Source organism: Eucalyptus grandis, chromosome 1 (assembly GCF_016545825.1).
Source record: "Eucalyptus grandis isolate ANBG69807.140 chromosome 1, ASM1654582v1, whole genome shotgun sequence".
In the NCBI taxonomy this organism is placed as follows: Eukaryota; Viridiplantae; Streptophyta; class Magnoliopsida; order Myrtales; family Myrtaceae; genus Eucalyptus; species Eucalyptus grandis.
Genome location: NC_052612.1, coordinates 27,034,507 through 27,056,847, shown reverse-complemented (window position 1 = coordinate 27,056,847; position 22,341 = coordinate 27,034,507). Strand labels below are relative to the sequence as shown.

At 38.3% G+C, this 22,341-nt stretch overlaps 1 protein-coding gene and 1 long non-coding RNA gene across 5 annotated transcripts; both read left to right on the top strand.

The window, feature by feature from the left end:
- The first annotated feature begins 2,686 nt into the window (after nt 1-2,686).
- Nucleotides 2,687-7,542, top strand: LOC104435806. 3 transcript variants are annotated; one of them, XR_005546479.1, is made up of 4 exons: nt 2,687-4,475; nt 5,307-5,541; nt 5,946-6,474; nt 7,164-7,542. It is a non-coding gene; the product is annotated as an uncharacterized LOC104435806 (long non-coding RNA). The 3 variants fall into 3 exon arrangements; XR_005546478.1 differs by lacking the exon at nt 5,946-6,474; XR_005546477.1 differs by having other exon boundaries at nt 5,946-7,542.
- Nucleotides 7,543-11,024: 3,482 nt separating this feature from the next.
- On the top strand, nt 11,025-20,963 carry LOC104435818 (probable DNA helicase MCM8). 2 transcript variants are annotated; one of them, XM_010048521.3, is made up of 17 exons: nt 11,025-11,287; nt 12,159-12,305; nt 12,386-12,503; nt 12,605-12,827; nt 12,974-13,137; nt 14,016-14,279; nt 15,177-15,272; nt 15,452-15,604; nt 17,323-17,393; nt 17,473-17,591; nt 18,125-18,254; nt 18,760-18,811; nt 18,927-19,104; nt 19,224-19,398; nt 19,495-19,665; nt 19,769-19,882; nt 20,606-20,963. In XM_010048521.3, exons 1-17 carry the CDS (start codon nt 11,102-11,104, stop codon nt 20,654-20,656), a joined length of 2,412 nt encoding a protein of 803 aa, XP_010046823.1. In that variant the 5' UTR covers nt 11,025-11,101; the 3' UTR covers nt 20,657-20,963. The 2 variants fall into 2 exon arrangements, with proteins under 2 accessions (XP_010046823.1, XP_039164610.1); XM_039308676.1 differs by lacking the exon at nt 15,177-15,272.
- The last annotated feature ends 1,378 nt before the right edge of the window (nt 20,964-22,341 follow it).

Sequence of the window (22,341 nt, the reverse complement as noted above, 5' to 3'; positions counted from 1 at the left end):
AAGAGAGAGAAGCGAGTTCTTTGCTTCAGATCCTTCAGATCTCGGATCGGTGAAGCACGCTTCCACTTTTCGAAAATATCCCATTTGAGAGAGAGAGAGGAGAGAGAGAGGGGCGAGTTCTTTGATTCAGATCTCAGATGGTGAAGCACACTTCCACAAAAGAGAAAAAACTAATTTTCACGCTCAGGAGTTCATCAATGTTTTTGCTTCAGGAATATGATATTTTCCGGGCATTTCTAATAATATCAAGTGTTATTCTTGTTTTGGTGTATCTAATTTCCAGAATTTTAGCCCCGGTTAACAAAGGGCCAAAAAAACTTTTGAGTTATGAATCAGATATAGAATTAATAGCCGATGCTTGGTTACAATTTCGAATCCGTTATTATGTGGTTGCTCTAGTTTTTGTTGTTTTTGATTTAGATCTCGGCTGGGTGAAGCAAACTCCCGTTTGAGAATCGAGTTCTTTGGTTCGGATCTGAGATCGGTGAAACGCTCCCACTTTCTGAACAAAAGAGAAGAAAAAAAAAGAAAAACAAATTTCTGTTTGAAAGAGAGAGAAGCGAGTTCTTTGCTTCAGATCCTTCAGATCTCGGAATGGTGGAGCACGCTTCCAATTTTCGAAAATATCCCATTTGAGAGAGAGAGAGAGAGAGAGAGAGAGAGAGGGGGCGAGTTCTTTGATTCAGATCTGAAGCACGCTTCTACTTTTCCAAAAAATCCCATTTGAGCGAGAGAGAAGGGGGGTTGGGGAGGTTCGAGTTCTTTGATTCAAATCTCAGATCGGGGAAGCACATTTCCACTTTTAAAACAAAAAACTATTTTTCACAAGTTCATCTATGTTTCTACTTTACGAATATGATATTTTATGGGCATTTCTAATAATATCAAGTGTTATTCCTATTTTGGCATATCTAATTTCCAGAATTTTAGTCCCAAATTAGCAGAGGGCCCAAGAAACTTTTGAGTTATGAATTGGGTATAGAACCAACAAGCAATGCTTGGTTACAATTTCCAATGTTGAGAAACTGTAAATATAATTTTTTATTGGTTCCCATAAAAAATAAGAAGTATTTCATTCTTTTCAGATTTAAAAAAAAACACAATGATATGATTTATTCATGTTCTATCCGGTTTTCTACGGAAACTAGTATTAAACTCGTATTCGAACACCTAAAGACATTACATCACATGCCTAGGAGATATAGGTATACATTGATACATTAAATACTGTAGCTCTTGCTCAACTCTTTGCAATTATTATTCAGTCATCGATAGTAATAACCTTTCGACCAAAAAAAATAGCAATAACCTTTTCTGACCCTTTTTTCTTTTTTTCTTTTTCTGTGAATTTGCAACGATGACAGCGGAGAACGAGGCAATAAATCGCGCCAACAATGTCAACGCAACCACAAGGAGATCCGAATATGCCAGAGAGTAGCAACTCTCGAGTCAGATCCAGGGTCGATGGGGAGGGCACTAGCGCAGGAACCAGCTATGTTGCGTGTGAAGAGTGTGCAGAGGAGAGAGAAAGGGGCGAGGGCCCATCCGCCTTTCACCACTGCCCACGCGATTCGGTGGTCGTCGGGTTCGTGACCGAGGCAGGGCCAATCTCCCGCCCGTTGCCGAACACGTCCAACTAGAGCTTAGGTGTAGCAGAAAAAAATTGGACGGAACCCCATGGGATTGGGATTGGACATGCCATCGTGTCCTTGTTCGTGTGATTGCAATAATGGTTCGAGAAACACTATTGTGAGTACTAAGAAACCTTACTAAGACTCTCTTCAAGGACAACGTGGCTGTCTTTTATTGGATGTTGAAACAAGTGCGACTCACGATGCATTGAATAATCAACGCCCGACAAAAAGACCGTCGTGCCACTTTGTTGGAGGATTAGTTAGGTTTCTTAAAATGTCTAGTATTTCTCATAGTTTGAGATGTATATGATGTATAGGCTAAGAAAGGACATGTACGGTTCTTTTTACTTGCAGGATTTAATGGTCAGATTTGAGTTTCTCAATTGGTCTTCTTTTATTGTTTGCATATATCATGTCTAGGTCATGCTTTTTGTGATTGGAAACATTATGGGAATATAATCAAGTCCATCACCGTGAAAAAAGAAAAACAAAACCATGCCGCACTATTCAAATGTCAATCTATTGATTTTAAAGTTTTGAGACATGAATGGCATCCAATCTTGTAGACCTAAGAAAATTTTCAAAAATTTCCCTCTTTCCGTAGGTAGCTTTTGATTTTAATTAAGCTTAGCAAACTCTCTGGATCGTCTTTATTCATTGACAAAACCCACTTCGCAATTTGTAATCAACCCTGACAATACAGAGAGAGTCAAAACTCTCTGGGTTGTCCTTATTAGCGGTTTGGGCAATGAATTTGACGGGTACAATATTTAGTTACTATGGTTCATGTGCCGGTGAATAGACATGACAAGTACATCTGAATGATCTGAGCAAGTACATTTGAATGATTCGAGTTCCCTTCCGATTAATTCTAATGCAAGAGTGATCTGAAAGAGGGATTACTGAATTATCCATTTCCAATTCCCATATGTACAGACATTAAAGTCATCCATGAATATGCAGAGTATTGTGAATCAAGAACTTAAGAAGACTTCTTATGCAGCAAGGGATCAGATTTGACCTGGGGTTCAAAGTCCGGCTTCAGGTACCGAACGAACATATCGGCATAGAGCTCGTACCGAGCAGTCATTCTGACCACCCACCTGTCTTTTAGCTGCCTGCAGAGGTTGAGACCCATGTCTGAGACCAGCAATCCATCTCCGTGACGGGACCGTGATGGCGTGCACGAAGCATCTGGAGCTGAAAAGTGACTAATAGAAGTGCCCAAAATCCGAGTGCTGTGGCTTCCCATTGCAGCGGAGTCGCGAGAGGTTGCTGGACGGTGGCGGGCTCAAGATTGGAGCTTATGCGGACGCGCTGGCCGCGGTCGCCGTTATCGATGATTTGGAGCCGAGGCAGATTCTGGGATTGTTCCTCGATAGCAGGAAAGCCGTGGGTTCTGCAGAAATTGGCTACTTCTGTTGTCAATCCTACTTGTTCGGATGTCGTGACCAAGGGCCAAGTAGGTGAGTTGTTCTCGCAAGTGCTGAACGACATGCCCCTTTTTTACAAAGTCACATTGAGTTCTCCACCTGCATCCCAGTTGTTTGGTGGGATTCCAAACCCTGATGAGGAGGTCAGGTTGTGGAAATCATTTCGGGTTAAACTGGAGTCCGCGATGACACTGTTCGAAAAGCGCTATATTGCCAGTACTTGTTTGAATTTGGCTGAAGGATTGTGGACGAAAAATCGCGAGTAAAATGAACGACAGGTACCCAACGGATGCTATCAGTGCCGGTAAGGAGATAGCTTTGGTGGAAAAATAGATTAGGGAAACCATGGATAGTAAGGATGTTCTGGAAGGCAGTTTGGATTGGCTAAAGAGCGTTTTCGGGTTGGAGATTGAATTACCTTGGAGCAGAATCCGAGAACTTGTTTTGGAAGCTGATCTGGATCTCTGGGATGAGATTTTTGAAGATGCTTTCGTTCAGAGGATGAAATCAATCATCGACTTGGGATTTGGAAATTCGACCAGGGATGTAAATATAGCGGGATCGATTCGTACCATTGAGGAGACACCAGGTGAAAAGACAGATTTTCGAGCATATCTGAGCAGACCTTCTACTGGTGGTGGAGTTTGGTTCATAGAGCCTAATGATCGGAAGACTGTTGCCCTTCCTTCCTCAAAAGCGCAGGCAGAAGAGAGTAGCTTCCAGCCCTGTCTTGGTGCATATTTTGTCCTGAAGTTAATCGGATAAGAGATGCAGTAGACAATTACTGTCACCGAGTTCTTGAGGACCTTCTGCACTTCTTGGAGTCTCCCAAAGCAGCAATATGGCTAAAGAATCTGGCGAAATATCCACAAGATAGGTGCTATGAGTCTATGTCTAGCATATTAATGCAACTTGAGGGTCAGGTTGACAGCCTCTGCACTGCACCTGAGAATGAGAAGAGAGAGAGCCATACACCATCTGCTGCCATAATTGTGGAAAGATCTCTCTTCATTGTGTGTCTTGTTTGCACTCCAGAATCACTGCAGGCACATCCCAAAAATTTTGGGATCACCAAGGTTCTGGGTAATTGAATCAATTTCAGCAGTTTTCAACAGATTACGAGGCCTTTTGCGGCATTCCCGTGGAGCAACTGATTCTTCTGTCAGTGACAGCCCAATTCGGCAATCACCCATGGGCTCTAGAAGACATACCTCATTGGCAAACAGTTGCAGTACTTGGAGCTGATGATATACCAAGTTCAAAATTCAAAGATTTTTCTATTACTACACGAGATTTATGTGAAAGAGCTCATAGCTTGTGGATAATATGGTTGTCAATGGAGTTGTCAACAATCCTATCTCGGGATCTTGAACAGGATGATGGATTATCGTCAATGACTCCTTTGAGGGTTAGTGTTGCTTTCGTCACAATTCATTCTTGCTTTTAAGCCTGCATCTTGCAAGGATATCTCTGCTTTCCTTTATTCTGTCCCAACTTACTTCCTTTTGTTGCAACTGGTGGTAGTAATGAGCTTTAAGTCTTGAGGAATAAAGAGAAGTGCCATTGCAAGTTACGACTGCTGCAACTTCCACCTTAACTCGTCATAGAATTATGAGTTGGGAAAAGGAATGGAAACTCTAGGCTAACCTCCGAGCACCCAGGATGTGATTAATTGATTATTATTAGGGAAAACTGACAGATCCCTTATATTGGGTTGTTAGGACTTAAAAAAGCTGATATTCCACACTAGATTTTGGGTGAGTATGGAAGAGGTGTATATCCTTTGCATGTTTGGTGGTGCACTTTCTGTAAAAATCATGAAACATCTTTTTTTTAGGTGAAAACCTGATAGCTTCTCCTTGTAGGTGGCATACGATAATTGGGAACTCACTAGGGACTAGCAGACGGTGCGAGTTATTAAATTTTAATAAGGGAGTTATTATTGTTAAATTAATGATCATGCTTATGATGGCTAGTTGAAGAACACACTATATCACTTTTGTTGGCAGTTTAAATACCCTCTGGATTTGTTTTCCCCAACTTATTTTGGATGATCACGCATAAAGAGCTTTCTACTGGGAGGCATGAGATCACTATTAGCCCGTGAAAAAATCAACGGTTCTAGCTGCAGATAAATCTTAACCTGGTTAATACTAGGAAACTTACTCTATCTTGGTTAGTTTTAATGTCCTTACTGATCTTTGACTTCTTACGTTTTCTCTTCTTAATTTGATTGAAGGATATATTCAAGTTCTCAGTCCCTCTTTGTCCATTAAGTAGGGTTGGAAAGACACGGTAATCAGGCAAGAGCAGTCTGATGATGGCCAGTCTGAGTTGAGAATGTCACTACCCTTCGTGCCTTCTCTCTACGTCATCTCCTTTTTATTTCGAGAATGTGAAGAAATTCATAGAATTGGAGGTCATGTGCTTGACAAGTTATTCTGAAAAAATTTGCCTTGCAGCTTTTGGAAAAGGTATTTACTTAGACTGCCACAGCATTTGGATCTTCATAATTTTGAATCTATTACAATAGAAGGTGGACCTTTTTATGTTATTATGAAATTAGTAGTTTCCTATTACTGCTTCGCTTCCGCTACTATTGGTTCTTCGTCTTTGTCCTTTTCAATGCCTTGCTATTAGCTTCCTCAATCCAATCTTAAGCATGCTAACAAGCAAACAATGTGCGTGAGCACCTTCTGTAGGCTTGGTTGGCTCAATAATTTTCATTTGGCCATTACTTTGGATAAATTGGCCAGGCAAATAACAAGCAACGAATTTGTGGTCAACAACTATCCTGCCACTACGTGTTATGTGAATGTGTGTCTTGGTTAGACGCATGCTTCCAGTCTCTGCTTCTGATGATTTTATCCTTTGGCAGAATGTTCAAATGACTACTTGAAGTCAAGAGTTCCCCCTGGAGTCACGTTCTTGTTTGGGGGTCTCTTAAAACAAGTTTCCTTGACTCTCAACAACTTGTTGAGGGGAGGGAAAGTGATGTTCATTGGATGTGTCTGCCAAAGTCATCAGTGAATCACTTGTTGTGACATTACAATGGGGTTTGACTAACCTTTTTTCCTTGGAAGCTTCTCGAGAGAGCATTTTAACCATTGATAATCTTTTAAGGGAAGGGAAAATTATGGTCAAATTAATGTGCCTCTGTATGCAAGCAGCAGAGACAATGAATCATCTCCTGCACTGCTCGGGGATGACCCTTTTCTGGTCTCCAAGAAGTCGGTCCTAGGTTTGCAGTGCTTCAGGCTTTCTATTTTGAGGATGAGATGAAAGCTTTGGACGTTATTCCTATTTGTTTGTAAAGAAAGGTGAAAATTTGATTCTACTATCACTCTTGCAAATTTGTGATGACTTGGAGGGGGAGAATCAGGAGAATCTTTGATGCAAAGGAAATGGTAAATTTGTCGTGCTTGGTTTTTTTGGAACTTTTTATTTAGATATGACAGTTCTTAGAGCCATTATGATGTCTAGAGCTGCTGGAATCCCTCTCTTGTAACAACCACCATTTATGCTCTGTCAGTGAAATTCTGTTTCCTAATACTCCAGATTGCTAGGAAGATAATGCTTTGAACTGCTTAACAATGTATAAAGAAAAGGATGCTTGCATATCTTTTAGATGGGGTGGAAGGAAAAATGAATTTACATATGAGGAGTCTGAATTACCATCTGCACTGTTTTTGTTTGATATATGTTTTCCTTCTCTGCTAGACACTCTGTTATACTCATGTGCATGAACTTTTTATCTGATTGTCTGTTATGTTAGCTTTTATAGTGAAATTGCGATTCCTTTTATTTCTCCAGTGACAGCTGTATTTTTCATCGCAGTGTTTCCATCAGAATTTCATGATTACTATTGCTTTGTGAAGCTGTAAAGAACCTTTTCAGATTTATAGTGGTTCACGTCCTACGATATCATAAATTCCTCTTACTTTCCCATAACGGTGACTGTCTTGCAAGCTGTGCCTTTTGGCTTTAGTCATTTATGCAGCTCTGTGGATGGTCCTAATGTGGCTTTTGTGATTACTTCATGTCTATAGCTTATTTCAATCGGGTGTTTGTTTACTGGCTGTTTTTGCTTATATAGGTGACTGATATATATGGAAACTACCTTTCTACTGAAGAAGCTAATGGATCTAGTGTCGGATAAAGGAGCTTTGCAAGTCATGTTAGATTTGGAATTTGTATACCATATTCTTTCCGGAGGTAATTCCACTATGGTTGAGGAGTTGTCTAGAAGTTCAAAGCCAAAGTATTTGTTTAGGCAAGAGGATCAAAGACAGAAAAAGTCTGCCATCAGAACACGTATTGATCGGCATACATATATTTAAAAGAAGAAATCTTATCTCTAGTACTTAATTGTTTTGTAGTTTTTCAGTCATATATATATATATATATATATATGTACATATACATTGGACATTATTGACTGATTTTGTCTCTTGGTATGTGATAAGATTAACCTCCCTATTTTTTTATTCTAATAATCCATTTACTTGCTTTTTCAACCCAAAAAAGAAGAAGAAGAAGAAGAGGAGGATGGAGAAAACCAATTGGAGATGTTTATAAATGTTGTGGTGCTTTGTCGTCATGATACGAAATTAAGAGCCAATGACATGTTTTAAGAGTGTAATTAGGCATCTCTTTAACCATTTCCATGATTAAATTAGGTTGACATTGAAAAAAGATGGATCAAGCAATTATTGTTTTAACTTATGTGAGGGTTATGACTTTTAACGTGGAGTCTAATTCTCCACATATTTCCAGTGTCGAGAAACTATAAGTGGACCACACCATAATCTTTGAAGAAATTACGTTTTTGACTAACGTATATTGTTTATTTGTTCCGCGTTATAGTTTTCAATCCCTAATCAAAATCAAATGGCTTGCAAGGCTGGACAAGCTTTGGTGTTCTATATAAAACTATTTTCACCGAGATATTAATTAATGAATACAATTTTGTAGGGATCGGGGACTGCTCGATCCAATTTGCAAATGGTCCACAAAACCAATAGATGGGTCATGGTTTCAATTTTTTGAAACCGATCCTTAGTGGGTACTTCCCGATTCCAATGATAGAATCGCTCGCTCTGAGCGTGCTCACCCTTAGCAATGATAGATAGCAAGGCTTAGATCTGGCTAGCGAAGAACCGGTGAGTAATTGCGTGACCCAAGCATCCTCCGCCAAAGGTCACATGACCTCAGGCGACCGTTGTCTAGGTCACATGATCATAGCCCTTCGTCAACTTTGGAGAAGAATTTGAGTTTTTTTAATAAAAATATATATAAAAAGAAATCTACTAAAGTCCATTGTAAATTTTCTTTGTCATACACTACTTAAACCCAAAATCCCTTTGCAAAGAGTTTTTACCAAACGCAATTTGCATTTCCTCAAAGGGTATTGGCCCTCGGCATTTATATTACATCTAAAGCCCATTTACAAAGTTGAACCAAACCAACCCAAAATGTAGACTCAATTCGTCCCAATAGCATCGACTCATAATTTAGAATATACAAGAGGTGCATGGGTCGTGGATATTGTTTAGATTGGATTAATCCTGCTTCCTTTAAAGGTCACTTGAATGTCTCACTAAATTCGTTCATTGTTTGTTTGAATTTGACTGCATACGTTTATTGGGCACTTTTGAAATGACATCAATCACAAACGGCATGACACGGTCAAGTCATCGTCCGCCTCGTGACATCGAAATTTCACTTGAGAATAGGTGGTGAAGTTTTTAGTTTTCCTAAATCCAAAGGATAACTATATGAATAGGTAAATAAAAAAAAATCCTATCATATTGAATGATAAACCTTTCTTTTTTTGTCAAAAGAAATTTTTGTTATTTACCAAAATGACACGTGAAATAATCTACAGGAAATTTCAAAAGTCATTGTAATGAAATAAGCTCGTAGGACTCCAAAACAAACAAAAAACTAGAAATCAAGGTATATCTTTTGAGCATGATTAACAAACATAATTATGTGCATGTTTTTAAGAATAGATTTGTGATTATATTCAAATGAAATGATTGACGATCGATCATCAAATTGCACATAATCATCAATGACAGGTACACATTGGGATCTCTATCAGTAATTATGGTTTCACCTTTCATAGATGTGCTCCTAATTTCAGTATCCTCAATACGTATGAGCTAAGAGAGCAAGTGCTTTAGCAAGTGTTAGATACCAAAACTCTAACCAAAACACGTTGAACGAATACATATTTGATATCGAAATTGCTATAAACACTGTTGAAATTGGAGGTGGAGTACTTATTTATTAAAACTTCTAGATCTAGAGTTAGGCTGGAGAGAAAAAACTCACATTTAAGATCAGGAAAGCAAACCTCCCAAATCTAAATTTAGATCAGAGAGTAAGGAAATAAACGAAAGATAATAAAGTGTCAAGCAAGCAGGTAAGCGAGGGAGAAATTCTAAGTCAAATCCCTCTCTTCCAGAAGTTGAAAAGATGGAGAGAGGTTGAAACTTAGAGAGGGAGAGAGACAAAGAATCTCTCTCTAAACTTAACCGAATGTCAGACTTAAATATTTAGTTTTCCTAGGTTAGTTGACCCATAGGTAATTAGTTGATTTTTGCCTAACGCTTACAATTTTAGGTTCCCAATAAATGATTGATGATGACTCCTAGTACATATGATTTGAATTGCTGTAGCACACCCCAACCTGAGGCCGGAAAGACTCTAAGCCTTAGACCATCAAGCGGATTACTTTTGAAATTTCGATTTCTTTTCACTTTCAAACTTTTCAATTTTGTGATTCGAAAGCAACCTCCTTTCTTCGTAAAAACTGTGAAAAGATCCCAAGGTGCAATTGAGGATCTAGACTAATAACTTATGTAGCACCAACATGGACACGTGACACGTGGCACGACACGATACGACACGCTGACACGTCATTTATTAAAAATAGAGAATTTCGACACGTTCCGATACGTTATAAATTAAATATATTTTTGTATATAAATACATAAATAAATAATAATAAAAACAACCTAGATTTTATTTACACGAAAAATATTAAATAATATCATTCATTATTTTAATTTGTTACAATAATACACAAAACTTAGAGGAAAAAAACACTCTTTAAAGAAAAATGCTGAAATGATATTTTTAAATTTATTTATTTATCGTATATAGAATATTTTATTACTTATTTCATAGTAAAAGACTTTAAAAAAATAAAACAATTCTAAAAAAAAAAAATTGAAAAAGAAATTGACCCCATGTGTGTATATTTATAGCAATTTTATTACTTCTTTTGTGTATATTTATATTTTGACCTCTTAAGTATTATAAATTTTTAAAATTGACCCGTGCGTGTCGGACACGTGTCGAAGTGTTGGACACGACACGAAGGCTTCCGAAGAGTGTCCGTGCTACATAGCTAATAACTTGGCTTATGTGGTGAATGTCACATGCTACTTCGGCAATAGGTTTCTAATCGCCCCAAGAAATATCTCAATTTAAATATATATTTTTATAGTAATTACTTATATCATTTGAAATTATTAATCATTAATTATTTATTATTGACGACGATTTATATTTAAATATATTTGTAAATAATAAAAACATTTTCTATTATTTAGTTTCTAAAATTTTTTATAGAAGTTATTGATTTTATGAATATATATTTCAAATCAATCATTTTTTTTCTCGAAATAAACAAAGTTATTACAATAAAAGAACTTCAGGAATTGGTTTTGATTTTCACACTTTGCAAAAAAGGTAATGGCAAAACTTTGAGCGAGAGTTAAAGTAATAGTAGAACTGACCAAAAAAAAAAAAAAACTTCTTTGTGATAATGGGGTCGAATTGCAAATATTAGATCAACTTGTGTCCTCTTCTGGAAATTCTTCAAAGTCGAGTCTCATTTGAAATTGAAAACTTCATCCCGCATGTCTCCTGGCGGGGAGAGCAGGGCCTTGCGCTTTCGTTTTGCTTCGACATAGAAAAACTCCCGCCAAAATCCCCCTCCGTCGCCGCCGGCTTCTCCCGATGTACGGAGCCGCCGCCGAGAGCCGGAGCGCCGCCAGCGGCTCCGTCGACACCAGCGACGTCGGGAAAGTACTCGCCATCTACTTCCCCGAGACGGAGGTATCGGCGGCGGACGACGACTTCAGGCTGACGATCCAGCTCATCCGGTTCCTCTCGACGCCTCCCGGTCAAGACCTCGTTTCTCAGGTCCCGTCTCTCGTCCTGCTTCTCGATTCGTCGCCGATCGCTTGATTCCAGTGGTCTGTTACCGGCGAATGAGCCGTCCTTTCATCTGTTTCGGCCGACCAGGAAATGGTCGACCGAAGACGTTAGGATCTGCGAACTCCTGTTTTGCTCGGTTTGGCGGTTTGGCATGGATCGAGTTGTTATATCATTGGCCACCTTTCGATGATGCCGCATGCAAAATTCTGGTGTTCTTCGGTCGAGGCTCACGGGATTTTTCTTCACTGGATCACACTTGTGAATGTGAATTGGGAATGCATGTTTTTGCTGGGTTCTGATGGCATAAGTTAATGGTGTGCTGGGCATGGGATTATCGGATGTTAATTTGGAACTAGCGGTTTTAGACTAAATTACTGTGAACTTACTCGTATCACGTAATTGGTGGAGAAGAAGTAGAACAATTGCAGGCTATGGGAGTAGGAGGAGGAGAAAAGTAGTTCTTACTCTCTTTTTATGCCTATTCTGTGGAGAAAGTCCATGCTTTGCTCCCAGTAAGTCATTTAATACGTTTTGGTTGACGTGTTTGCAATTCTCAATTGGTATCTAAGCCTCAATGTTTGACTCTAGATATGGGTCGCTCCCATTGGTCGCATGAAGGTTGAGTTTCCAGAGAAAGAGTTTTGAACAAGTATATCACTGATATACATTCTTAGTTTGCTTTCTAGAAGTGGGTTACTCCACATACACTATTCTACCAAATAATGTTATTTTGTGATCCTTCCATATTTTCTTAAATGATATGAAGTCCACTTTAGCCTCATTCAACTAGTCTAGTACCTAGCCTTGAATTTGACTATCCTAAAGTGTGACACTAGCATTCAAATCCATCCAACAGGTGAGGGACGATAATGGCTTGTCCATCTTGCCACTTGATTTTCAACAGTTTCGTAAACTGTGTGGCATTGAGCTGTTTTACGAGCTACTAGAGGAAAAGAAGAGACCTAAAGAAGCTCTATTATGCATGGGTGCTGCGGTGCACAAGGTACAGGGTGAAGTGGTCAACATTACCTTACTTTTTGAATTTCGTGTCCTTGTGATCTTCCTAATGTGCAATGCAAGCAGGTTCTCATTGCCATAGAAGATATTGACAGATCAGAAGTTGACAGGAAAGTTAATATACGTTTATACAACTATCCTGAATCTATGATTGCTCTAAAAAATCTCAAAGCGGCTTACATTGGTAATGTCCCTTCCCGATTCTCTTGTGCTTTCAATACATCCAGGTCAACTTAGTTTACTTGATCAGTATGGTGAAACTGATTTTCTCTTGTTTCATGGTAGACAAGCTTGTGTCTCTGCGTGGTACTGTGGTAAAAGTTAGCACTGTGAAGCCTTTAGTGGTGGAGATGACTTTTGATTGTGCAAAGTGCAAATCCTCCATTAAGCGTATTTTCCCAGATGGAAAATTTTCACCACCAGCAATGTGCAATTTGCATGGATGCAAGAGCAAAAATTTTGTTCCAATTCGATCTACTGCCCGCGCAATAGATTTTCAAAAGATAAGGTATGCAGGTTGATAGTATGCCTGTGTTCACTACTTTTTCTTCCTTTACTGCAGTATTATCAACTCGATCCTCATTGAGCAAAAAACATCAAATTTCTTTACCAAAAGTCTTTTTCCTCTACTCCCTTTTTCCCATCAATGTTTAGGCTGCAAGAACTTTTGAAGTCTGAAAGTCATGAAGAAGGTCGGGTCCCTCGCACTGTTGAATGTGAACTGACTGAAGATCTCGTTGGTGCGTGCATCCCTGGAGATGTGGTGACTGTAACTGGATATGTGAAAGTAATAAACAATTATATGGATATTGGGGGAGGTACTATTTACAAGACAAACAAGTCTTCTGCATTTATACTATTTACATGACTAAGATATCTACATTCTGCATTTATACTATTTACATAACTAAGATATCTACATTCGTTATCCTTGCTGCTACAAAACTCTGTGCATCTTAAAGTAAACTGCACCGCTGAACTTTATTTCGACAAAATATAATTGGACATGTAAGTCCTAAGGTCTTGCTCTGTTGTCTCTGGGTTGGCTAAACTCCTCACCTATTGTCACATGGATGGAGCTACTTGTCTATCAAAAAATTTAAACCCTTGCTTCTATAAATATCTTATCATCTCTGGGCAAACTGCACCCCTGAACTTCATTTCGTCAAGATATAGTTTGACATGTGTCAGTCCTAAGGGTTTTGGTTAGTTGTCTCTGTGATTGGTAAACTCCTCAGCTTTTGCTTCACATGGATGGAGCTGATTAGCTATTTTGGTATATTTGATTGGGTCCTTTGAATTTTACTTGACACAGCCAGTATGATCAATTCACTATAACTTTGCTTCTCTTATCCTCATTTTTCTGCAGAAAACCCTTTACACATTTGACTGTACACCTTCCAAATTTGTCTTCCAGAACCAGTCTTGTTAGAGAGCTTGAATGGTAGCACCTACACTGTTGCTTTTACCTCGTTTGCTATCATCTTTGTCATCCTTTTCGATACAATTGATTTAGTTTGAGCCTCATAGCAAACTGAAAACATGGTATGGGCTGATACATTTCCTCTCTACTTGTAAAACCATACACATCTTTTTCCTTTTATTCTCCTAGTTTTTTGCATCATGGTATATTTAATGATTCTTTTATGCAAAACATGTTTTGTGTCACTAAAATTTGCACTTTTTGTCATGTCAGGGAAATCAAAGACCAAAAATCAAGGATTCTACTACCTATACTTGGAAGCAGTTTCAGTAAGAAGTTCCAAGTCACAATCTACCATTGAGGACTCGCGAGATCCTATTTCTGATAGTAAAGCCACAGAGCTGTCTGACTTATTCTCATTTACTACACGGGATTTAGAATTTATTGTCAAGTTCTACGAGGAATACTCATCTGATATCTTCCGCCAAATACTACAGTCCATTTGTCCATCCATCTATGGCCATGAGCTTGTTAAAGGTAACTCAATGTTCTATCTCTTAATTATATAACTTCAACACTTTGTTGAAGTACCCTTGATGAGAACCTTTTTTGTAACATCACTTGTTGTCTGCTTAACTACTTTACGAAGCAACTAGGCTGCATGCAAAGGCCCTTACAGAATTGACTTACCCAGGAGCGATGGCTGCTTCTTTTCTTTTTAATTAATTATTTTAGCATTTTGAAAAATATTTGCTCAAGATTGTATAGTCAACTGCAGCATTATATATGTTCTCTAAGTCAATGTCACTATCTTAGTAACATCGCCTCACTTGATATTGGCACATGGCTGTAGACTACTTTTGCTGCCTGTAATTGCTTCGCTCTTTCAAGTACATACATGCGTGTCTTCTATGATCTCTTTCTCTCTCTGTCTCTCTCTGTGTGTCTCTTTTTAAATGCATGCAATGGAGGAATACTTCTGTTCTCACTCTCGAGCAGGACAATGGCATAAAATGCCTAAATTGGTTTTTAACTTGTTAGGTCATCCTGAATGGATGCAGGCCATCATTTCAAATTACCAGATTGTTTGGTTGGGATGCAGAAACATACATGTTACCCTTAAAAAGATCAAGATTATTCAGCCCTGCATTGGTGGTCTCCAATCTTGGTAGTATGCCTCATATGGCACCTGGAATGTGATGATTGACTTCTTGCTAGACTTTCCAATGTTGGGTTGGAAGCTCCATCATGCATAGAAGATTTCCCACATGATCCACCTTTGCAAATGTTGTACTTCTGAAGTTTTTGATAGCTTTTCTATGATTCATACTATAGACAACTTCATTCAAGGTTTTTTTTTTTTTTTTTTTTTTCTTCTGGGAGTTGCATTTAAATACGACAGCAGAAAGGCACATAATCTTTTGCTTTCTTCAGCGGGAATAACACTAGCACTCTTTGGAGGTGTGCAGAAGCATTCAATGGACAAGAACAAGGTCCCTGTGAGAGGAGATATTCATGTCATTATAGTCGGTATGCTTAAATCTGTCTTCTAGTTAGATGAGAATGCAAAAGTGTTAATTGGCTATTTTGCATGTGTAGAAGTCAGGCTTGAATTCATGTATTGTCTGATGATAAATGTATGATCAGTCATTTTGGAGGCTATCGGACAATACTTCCTACTTAATGGAGGCTAATGATCATTTTGTCAGGTGATCCTGGTCTAGGTAAGAGCCAACTCCTGCAAGCAGCAGCAGCTGTTTCTCCAAGAGGGATATATGTGTGTGGTAATGCCACAACCAACGCTGGCCTCACTGTTGCTGTTGTAAAGGATGCCATGACGGGTGACTATGCCTTCGAGGCTGGTATTTGCTGTTGCTTCCAAATTGTCATTCTCAAAATTTCAAATCAAATTCCATTATTCCTGTATGATTCATAAATGCAAAACATGACAAGATAAGTTTAGCTAGTACATAAACCTAAGGAAGTTACCTTTAATACTTTTGAGCAATGAAGCTTTGAGGGATAACATTAACTGTTACTGCACTCTTGCTCGAAATTAAATTGTCCTCATACTTCTTTCTTAGTTAAAAATGGTTCATCTGCCTTTTAAAAGTGCCCAACATTAGCCCTTAGACCACACCAGCGATGAATTTTGCTGATGTGAACTTAACTTTGTTTGTCATTGTGTGGGGTTCCAAATGGTGTTTGTACATTTTATTTGCTTTGGAATAAGTCCTGAGGCCTTGCTGCTTTCCTCAATGCGCCCATGAAGCCACAACTCAATTGTTGCCTTGTCACCATCTCTCTTCCACTCCTCTCTCATGTTGGCAACCGGAGAGGGCGATGCTACCAATTCCAACCATTCACAAGGGTGCATTTTCTACTGTTGGGGCTAAGATTTGCTTTTCACATCCTAATTGCAATGGAGAATAGGAACCCTAATTGTGGAAATTAGGGTTTTTAACTCTGATCTATTGCGGGGATAGGCTTTATAAACCCCGTATTGGGGTTTTTGAGCCCTCATCTGTGTTGAATGAGGGTTGGCAAACCTCACCCAGCCTTGCACGAGGGTTGTTGACAATTAGTGTCTGGGCGGTGGCAGCTCTGCTGCATGGCCTGTGTGTGGGTGTGGTTGTGCGTGTGTGCACGCACCCCTGGCCACATAAGTGCCACATGTTAAAATTTAGGGAATCAGAACAAGACAGATGCATTGAGCTTTTCCAAATCCAAATAAGCATTCTAGGGGAGCATTTTGATGGAAGGACCAATGGTAAAAACTTTCAAAAAATACAAGAACAGTTTTGGAAAAAAAAATTACTAGGACAATTTTGAATTACAGGCAAGAGTATGGGGACCGCATCATTACAATCTTCTATCCTGATAAGATGATGGATTAATTGACATATCAGTGAGATTGGCCTTTTCAAAGTGATGTGAAATGATTGTAATGGTGTCTCTCCTCCCAAGCTATGCATACATAAACCTGTAGATAAGTTCCAAAGATATACAGGTAAGATCATGAGAAATCAGCATAAGATTGTCAACCCTAGTGGTTTGGGACATGTCTTGGTACAGTCTGTGTCTGCAGTTGACAGGAAGTGCTGATAATTTGGTAAGATCATGTCACTGAATTTAAAAGGGAAGAAGAGCTGATCATGCTTCCCACTGACTGCAAAGTGGTCATGGGACCTTGATCTGTATATTAATCATATAGTAGTTAGAGCAGTAAGCTTTGTCCGCTCATGGCAAAGGTTCCTCAAGTGGGTATTGGACTATGGACCTTTGGTTAGCATTGGCTGTTTGCAGCAATGAGAGTTTGGAACCATTGAATTTAGGGTGCTTGATCAATGTGCTATCACAGAAATGTTCCTCATTTTCCTTCCTTTTGCCGCATGTTGCTCGAAAGTTTAAAGGGAGATGGTGCATATTATGTCTCTTTTGTTTCCTTGATCTCAACTAGCCTTTATGTTATTTTATTAATCTATCTTTTTGTCACTTAAAGTTCAGTTGCATTATTTTCCGTAGTCATGAACAATTGGAAAGTCACTTCTTGTCAATGACACTTGATCATTTCCAATAGGTGCAATGGTGCTTGCAGACCGTGGATTATGTTGCATTGATGAATTTGATAAGATGTCTGCAGAGCACCAGGTCCATGCTAACGGCATACCATCCTATCATTTACCCCTTGACAGAAGGTGTTAAATATTGCTAATGTTAGGTATTTCAGGCCTTACTGGAAGCCATGGAACAACAATGTGTCTCCATCGCAAAAGCTGGACTAATTGCAAATTTATCTGCACGCACTTCCATCTTAGCAGCAGCAAATCCAGTTGGAGGACATTATAAGTATATCTCTCCGATATCATAGCTGGGTTAATTCTTTGTTATGGTATATAATTGCAATACTGACCAGTGAAATTTTTGTTTACACGCAATGAAAATATATCCGCAATATCGGGGTTACTTTCTTTTTATCTGGCTGTGTAACTTATTACTCAATTCACACTTTCAAGCATCCTGACCTTTATATCTTCATTTTATTTAGATACGACAATGACCAGTGCAATTTTTTATACAGACAATAAAAATATCCCCACAAAAGTGATGTTACTTTCTTTTAATTTGCTAAACTATGTAAGTTTTACCTTGATTGACTCTTTCAAGCATTCTGGTCTTTATTTCTCTTTATTTTACTTCATTACAAAATTTTCTAACTGCACTATCATTTTTCCAAGCGAATCAAAAAGAATATTTAGTCTTTGAATTTCTTCTTTTTGCATAAGTTATGTTCGGGATATGGGAGCATAGAGAATCAATAGAATTTTAGTTCGAGAATTTAGTTTAAAGGAAGTCACTGATATCTAATATTTCAACTGCAGCCGTGCGAAGACAGTAAATGAAAACTTGAAAATGAGTGCTGCTCTCCTTTCAAGATTTGATCTTGTTTTCATATTACTTGATAAACCTGATGAGTTATTGGATAAACAAGTGTCAGAGCACATTATGTCGGTAAGTTCTTGTCAGCTTGTCACAGCTATAATAGCATTGCTTGCAGCCTGTTCATTCTTGAACAGCAATGACGATGTCATAAATTTTGCGGGGCCATACAAGTAGAACACGTACGATTTGAACGTTCTTTCTCTCACTTAGACATGAACTCTGCATTGCTTCTCCCATTCGATATTTTGTTAGAGCATTTAATTGGGAAATTGTCATAGCTATGAAGCATTGCTTAGATGTGAAAAAGGTTATTTGCAGTTGCAATTTATAGATGCATGTATTTGCCATGGTAGAGATTCTGGACAAAAGTGGTGAATGAACGTTACTGATGCTTTTTGTTCTATAGCGTATTCCAGTATCATGGGTAGAATGGGTTCACCAATGAATCTTTGAGGAAAACCTTTTGCTATTTGTCAAATTATTTAGGTCACATGCTTAAGGCTAGAGCAAATCTCAAATGATATTTTTCTTCTTACAAGAATTGCAATGCTTAAATTTAACCATAATTTTGCAGCTGCATGCTGGTTATGGAGAACATTTACCAGTGACTAAAAAGCTTATCAAAGGTGAGCCACCTCCCTCATCTCTGTTCTCTCGTCTCCCATCCATGTCAACCTAGAGCTGCAACTACCTTGCTTCTTGCTCAATCCTGTATCACTGACCAAAGTCTCTGGTGTGCAGATTCCCCTGCTTCATCAATCAAAGCATTGGAGATTGGTGGGGCAGTGGATCTAGGTGTAAAAGGCTCCTTAGTTTCAAGATTAAGACTTGACCCAAGAGAGAGCAGTGAGTTTGTTCCATTGCCTGGGCCACTTATTCGCAAATATATTGCTTATGCAAGATCTAATGTCTTCCCAAGGTGTGTTCCCTATTTGTTCTTTTTGCATAAGCCTTAACAATTGGATGCTATATCACTTTCTACATCCTAATTTATGCAGTTTTTTCTCATGCAAAATACATCATCCTTCCCTTTATAAGGATGTCAAAACCTGCAGCAGAAATTCTGCAAAAGTTCTATCTGCGATTAAGAGATCGCAGTACTTCAGCTGATAGCACTCCAATAACAGCCAGGCAACTTGAAAGTCTGGTGAGATTGGCAGAAGCTCGTGCTCGGGTAGATTTAAGAGAAGAGATAACTGTTCAGGATGCTTTGGTGAGTATATATAGAAGATTTGAGATTGACAGCCACTTTTGTATCATCTACATTTAAATCCCCTCTCAAGTCATATGAGTGCTGCCCGTATTTCAGGATGTTGTCGAAATCATGAAAGAATCCCTGTACGATTCGTACATGGATGAACATGGTTTTGTGGATTTCGGTCGAAGTAGTGGGATGAGTCAACAAAAAGAGGCAAAACGTTTTTTGAGTGCCCTCAATAAGCAGTCGGAATTGCAGCAGAAAGATTGCTTCTCAATATCTGTACGCTGCCTTTTTATCCCTGCCACAATAACCTTAATTCTTGTCTGATTTTCTTCTTTAACTTCTAGTAAATATTTAATGGTTTTATGAAATCATGCCACAGGAGATTTACAGTCTAGCAGATAGAATTAGCCTTCGAGTTCCGGATATTGACACCTTTGTAGACAACCTAAATAGTGTCGGTTATCTACTCAAGAAAGGTCCAAGAACCTACCAGGTACATACTTTTCTCCACTCAGAATTCAACTTCCTTTGAATGTTAAGTGTAGGATCTGCAGGATTAGCATAAGTAAAACTTCAGAATACTATTGCCGGAAAACATTGCATTTAAATCTTGACATCTTCGGCCATTAGATTATTTGCTCTTCCTTTGACTCTTATGCATACATGAACATTCTTTAGAGAAGTATAACCAACTTCACTATGAATTTTCCATGCACTAACGAGACCTTAGTCCCGTGCTTTAAAACTACTGTTCAAGTTCTTCCCCCATTTCATGGTTGATTATATGGACCCACAATGGTCAAGCTCAAGGAAGAGTAGTGACGTTTATCTCCACTAAATGGGGTTGGCTATATAAACTCTATTCTGTATTAAACCCAACATATCTAGGCATTCTAGATCGACTATCGTGAACTTATCAAAAAGGCACCTTTGCCAACTAGGCTACATAGTGAGGGCAAAACCTTCTTGTAGGATGCTGGTAAATCCATAGGATGAATGCATTTTTTTCGTTCGCAATGTGCTAACTGGATATGTACTCGTGATCAATCGAAAGAAACATCCCTGTTATGAACACATGTTGGGTAAATTTCCTCTAGTAACAAAGAAAGTTCATGCTACTGAAAATCACTCTTTAAGAGAATAGATAAATGGCAATCACTATACTGCAAGATTGTTGTTGCGCGCTGTTTCAGCTTAAGTTCGGCCCTTGTTGTAGGTGCTGTCCTCATCCTACTCCAAGAGTCAATCGTCCAGGGCGAGGAGCTAACTCGCACGCTTTGGAACGGGTCAAAAGTCTTTTACATGTGCTGCCTCGCTTTTGAAAGAGGGCTTTAGTGCATGTGAGCCTATTTTAGTGTATGCTTGTGGGCTATGTGGGGAATTTCATTTGTAAAAAAATTATTGTCAGTATACAAATCCAGGCGAAATTGACTTTTCCATGACACCTGAAAGGGGGAAAACAAAGAAATTAGAAGAGACCATTTTGGTCAGACGAGTCTAATTTAAACTGCATTACGAGTCTCGTTGGCCCGATAGACAGATGCGTTATTGGGAAGAAAGGATGATTGAATGTTCTTACGGACTTAATCACGTTTGTTGTTGCAATAATTTCCATTTCGCTTGCAAAAAGAGATGCGATGGAACGCTAAGCGTGCAGAACTATTTAAGGGCTTTTAAGGAATACTCAACCATCATATGAAATCAATAAGTTAATAGAATTAGGGACAAAATAGGGGATAGTTATTTTAAAAAGTCCTAAATTTATTCTATGAATGCTAATTTAGTTCTAAATTTTTTAATTTGATAAAATTTTTGATAATCTGCTAATATAATCATTTTGATCAATTTTGATTGGAAATTGTTGGTGGTGGTACAGTTGATGTTGATGATGTTGATATGAACAATTTTTGCGATTTCTACAAAAAAATGAATTTTTTATTTTATTTTCTCTTTGTAGGCAATAATACAAATTTAGAAAATTTTTAAAAAATTGTAAAAATTGTCCACATCAAATATGTGTTGGACTAAAAGAAAATTACTATGTTGGACAATTGGTGTCTATGTTAGTGATTTATAATCAAAATTAGCAAGAAAAATTATGTTGACAAATTGCCAAAAAGTTTAGGATTAAATTAGCCAAATCAAGAGGTGTAAGATTCAATTGGCATTTGTACAATGGATTTAAAGCCTTTTTGGTAATTCTCCTTACTAAAATGTACCATGTGCCTCTGAATTGTTGTAGAATCTTCAAATAGGTTTGTTTCTTGACCTTTTTCTATGCAATATGGCAAGATTTCATTTCCTTTCTTTTCTCCAAATTTAGCGTCCAATTACATAAGGTAAGGATCTCAACAAGTTTATTTTATCGAAGGAAATTGAATTTGCAATATGATCTTTATATAGTTGGTGGAACCCAGTTGGGACCTGGAACTGTGGACCGGAGAAGTCTGGATCAAGAAATTGAATGGCGGATCGATCTTCCTAAGCATCAATTTTAGTAGGCCTCCAAGATCAGCAGCCCGAAAATGAAAAATGTATAAATATAGCCGGAGCAGGTTTTGAGAAGTCTAGTCACAAAGCCAGATCGAATGCCCATCAATAGCCGCGAAGCCAAAACTTAAACTGACAAGCTTCCAAATTAATGACTATATTCTCTAAATCTTGGCAAAAAAAGAAGAAAACAGTAAGGATGAGAAATAAGTAGTTGTACGCGATCATCTAAAGTTGAGAATCCTAGTCAAGTCAAGATCTGTTGAAAATAAATGTTTTGGGAATTATTACAGTGGATCACAAATTCCACCAGCAAAACCTCAATAAGCCTTTCGTAAGAGAAAATTGTCTAAGAAATTTTAAACTTATTGTACTTTTGTCAATTCAGTCATAAACATTTCAATTTTGCCAATTCAGTCCTAAATCTTTTCATTTCTTGTCAATTGAGTTAATCTGATCAAT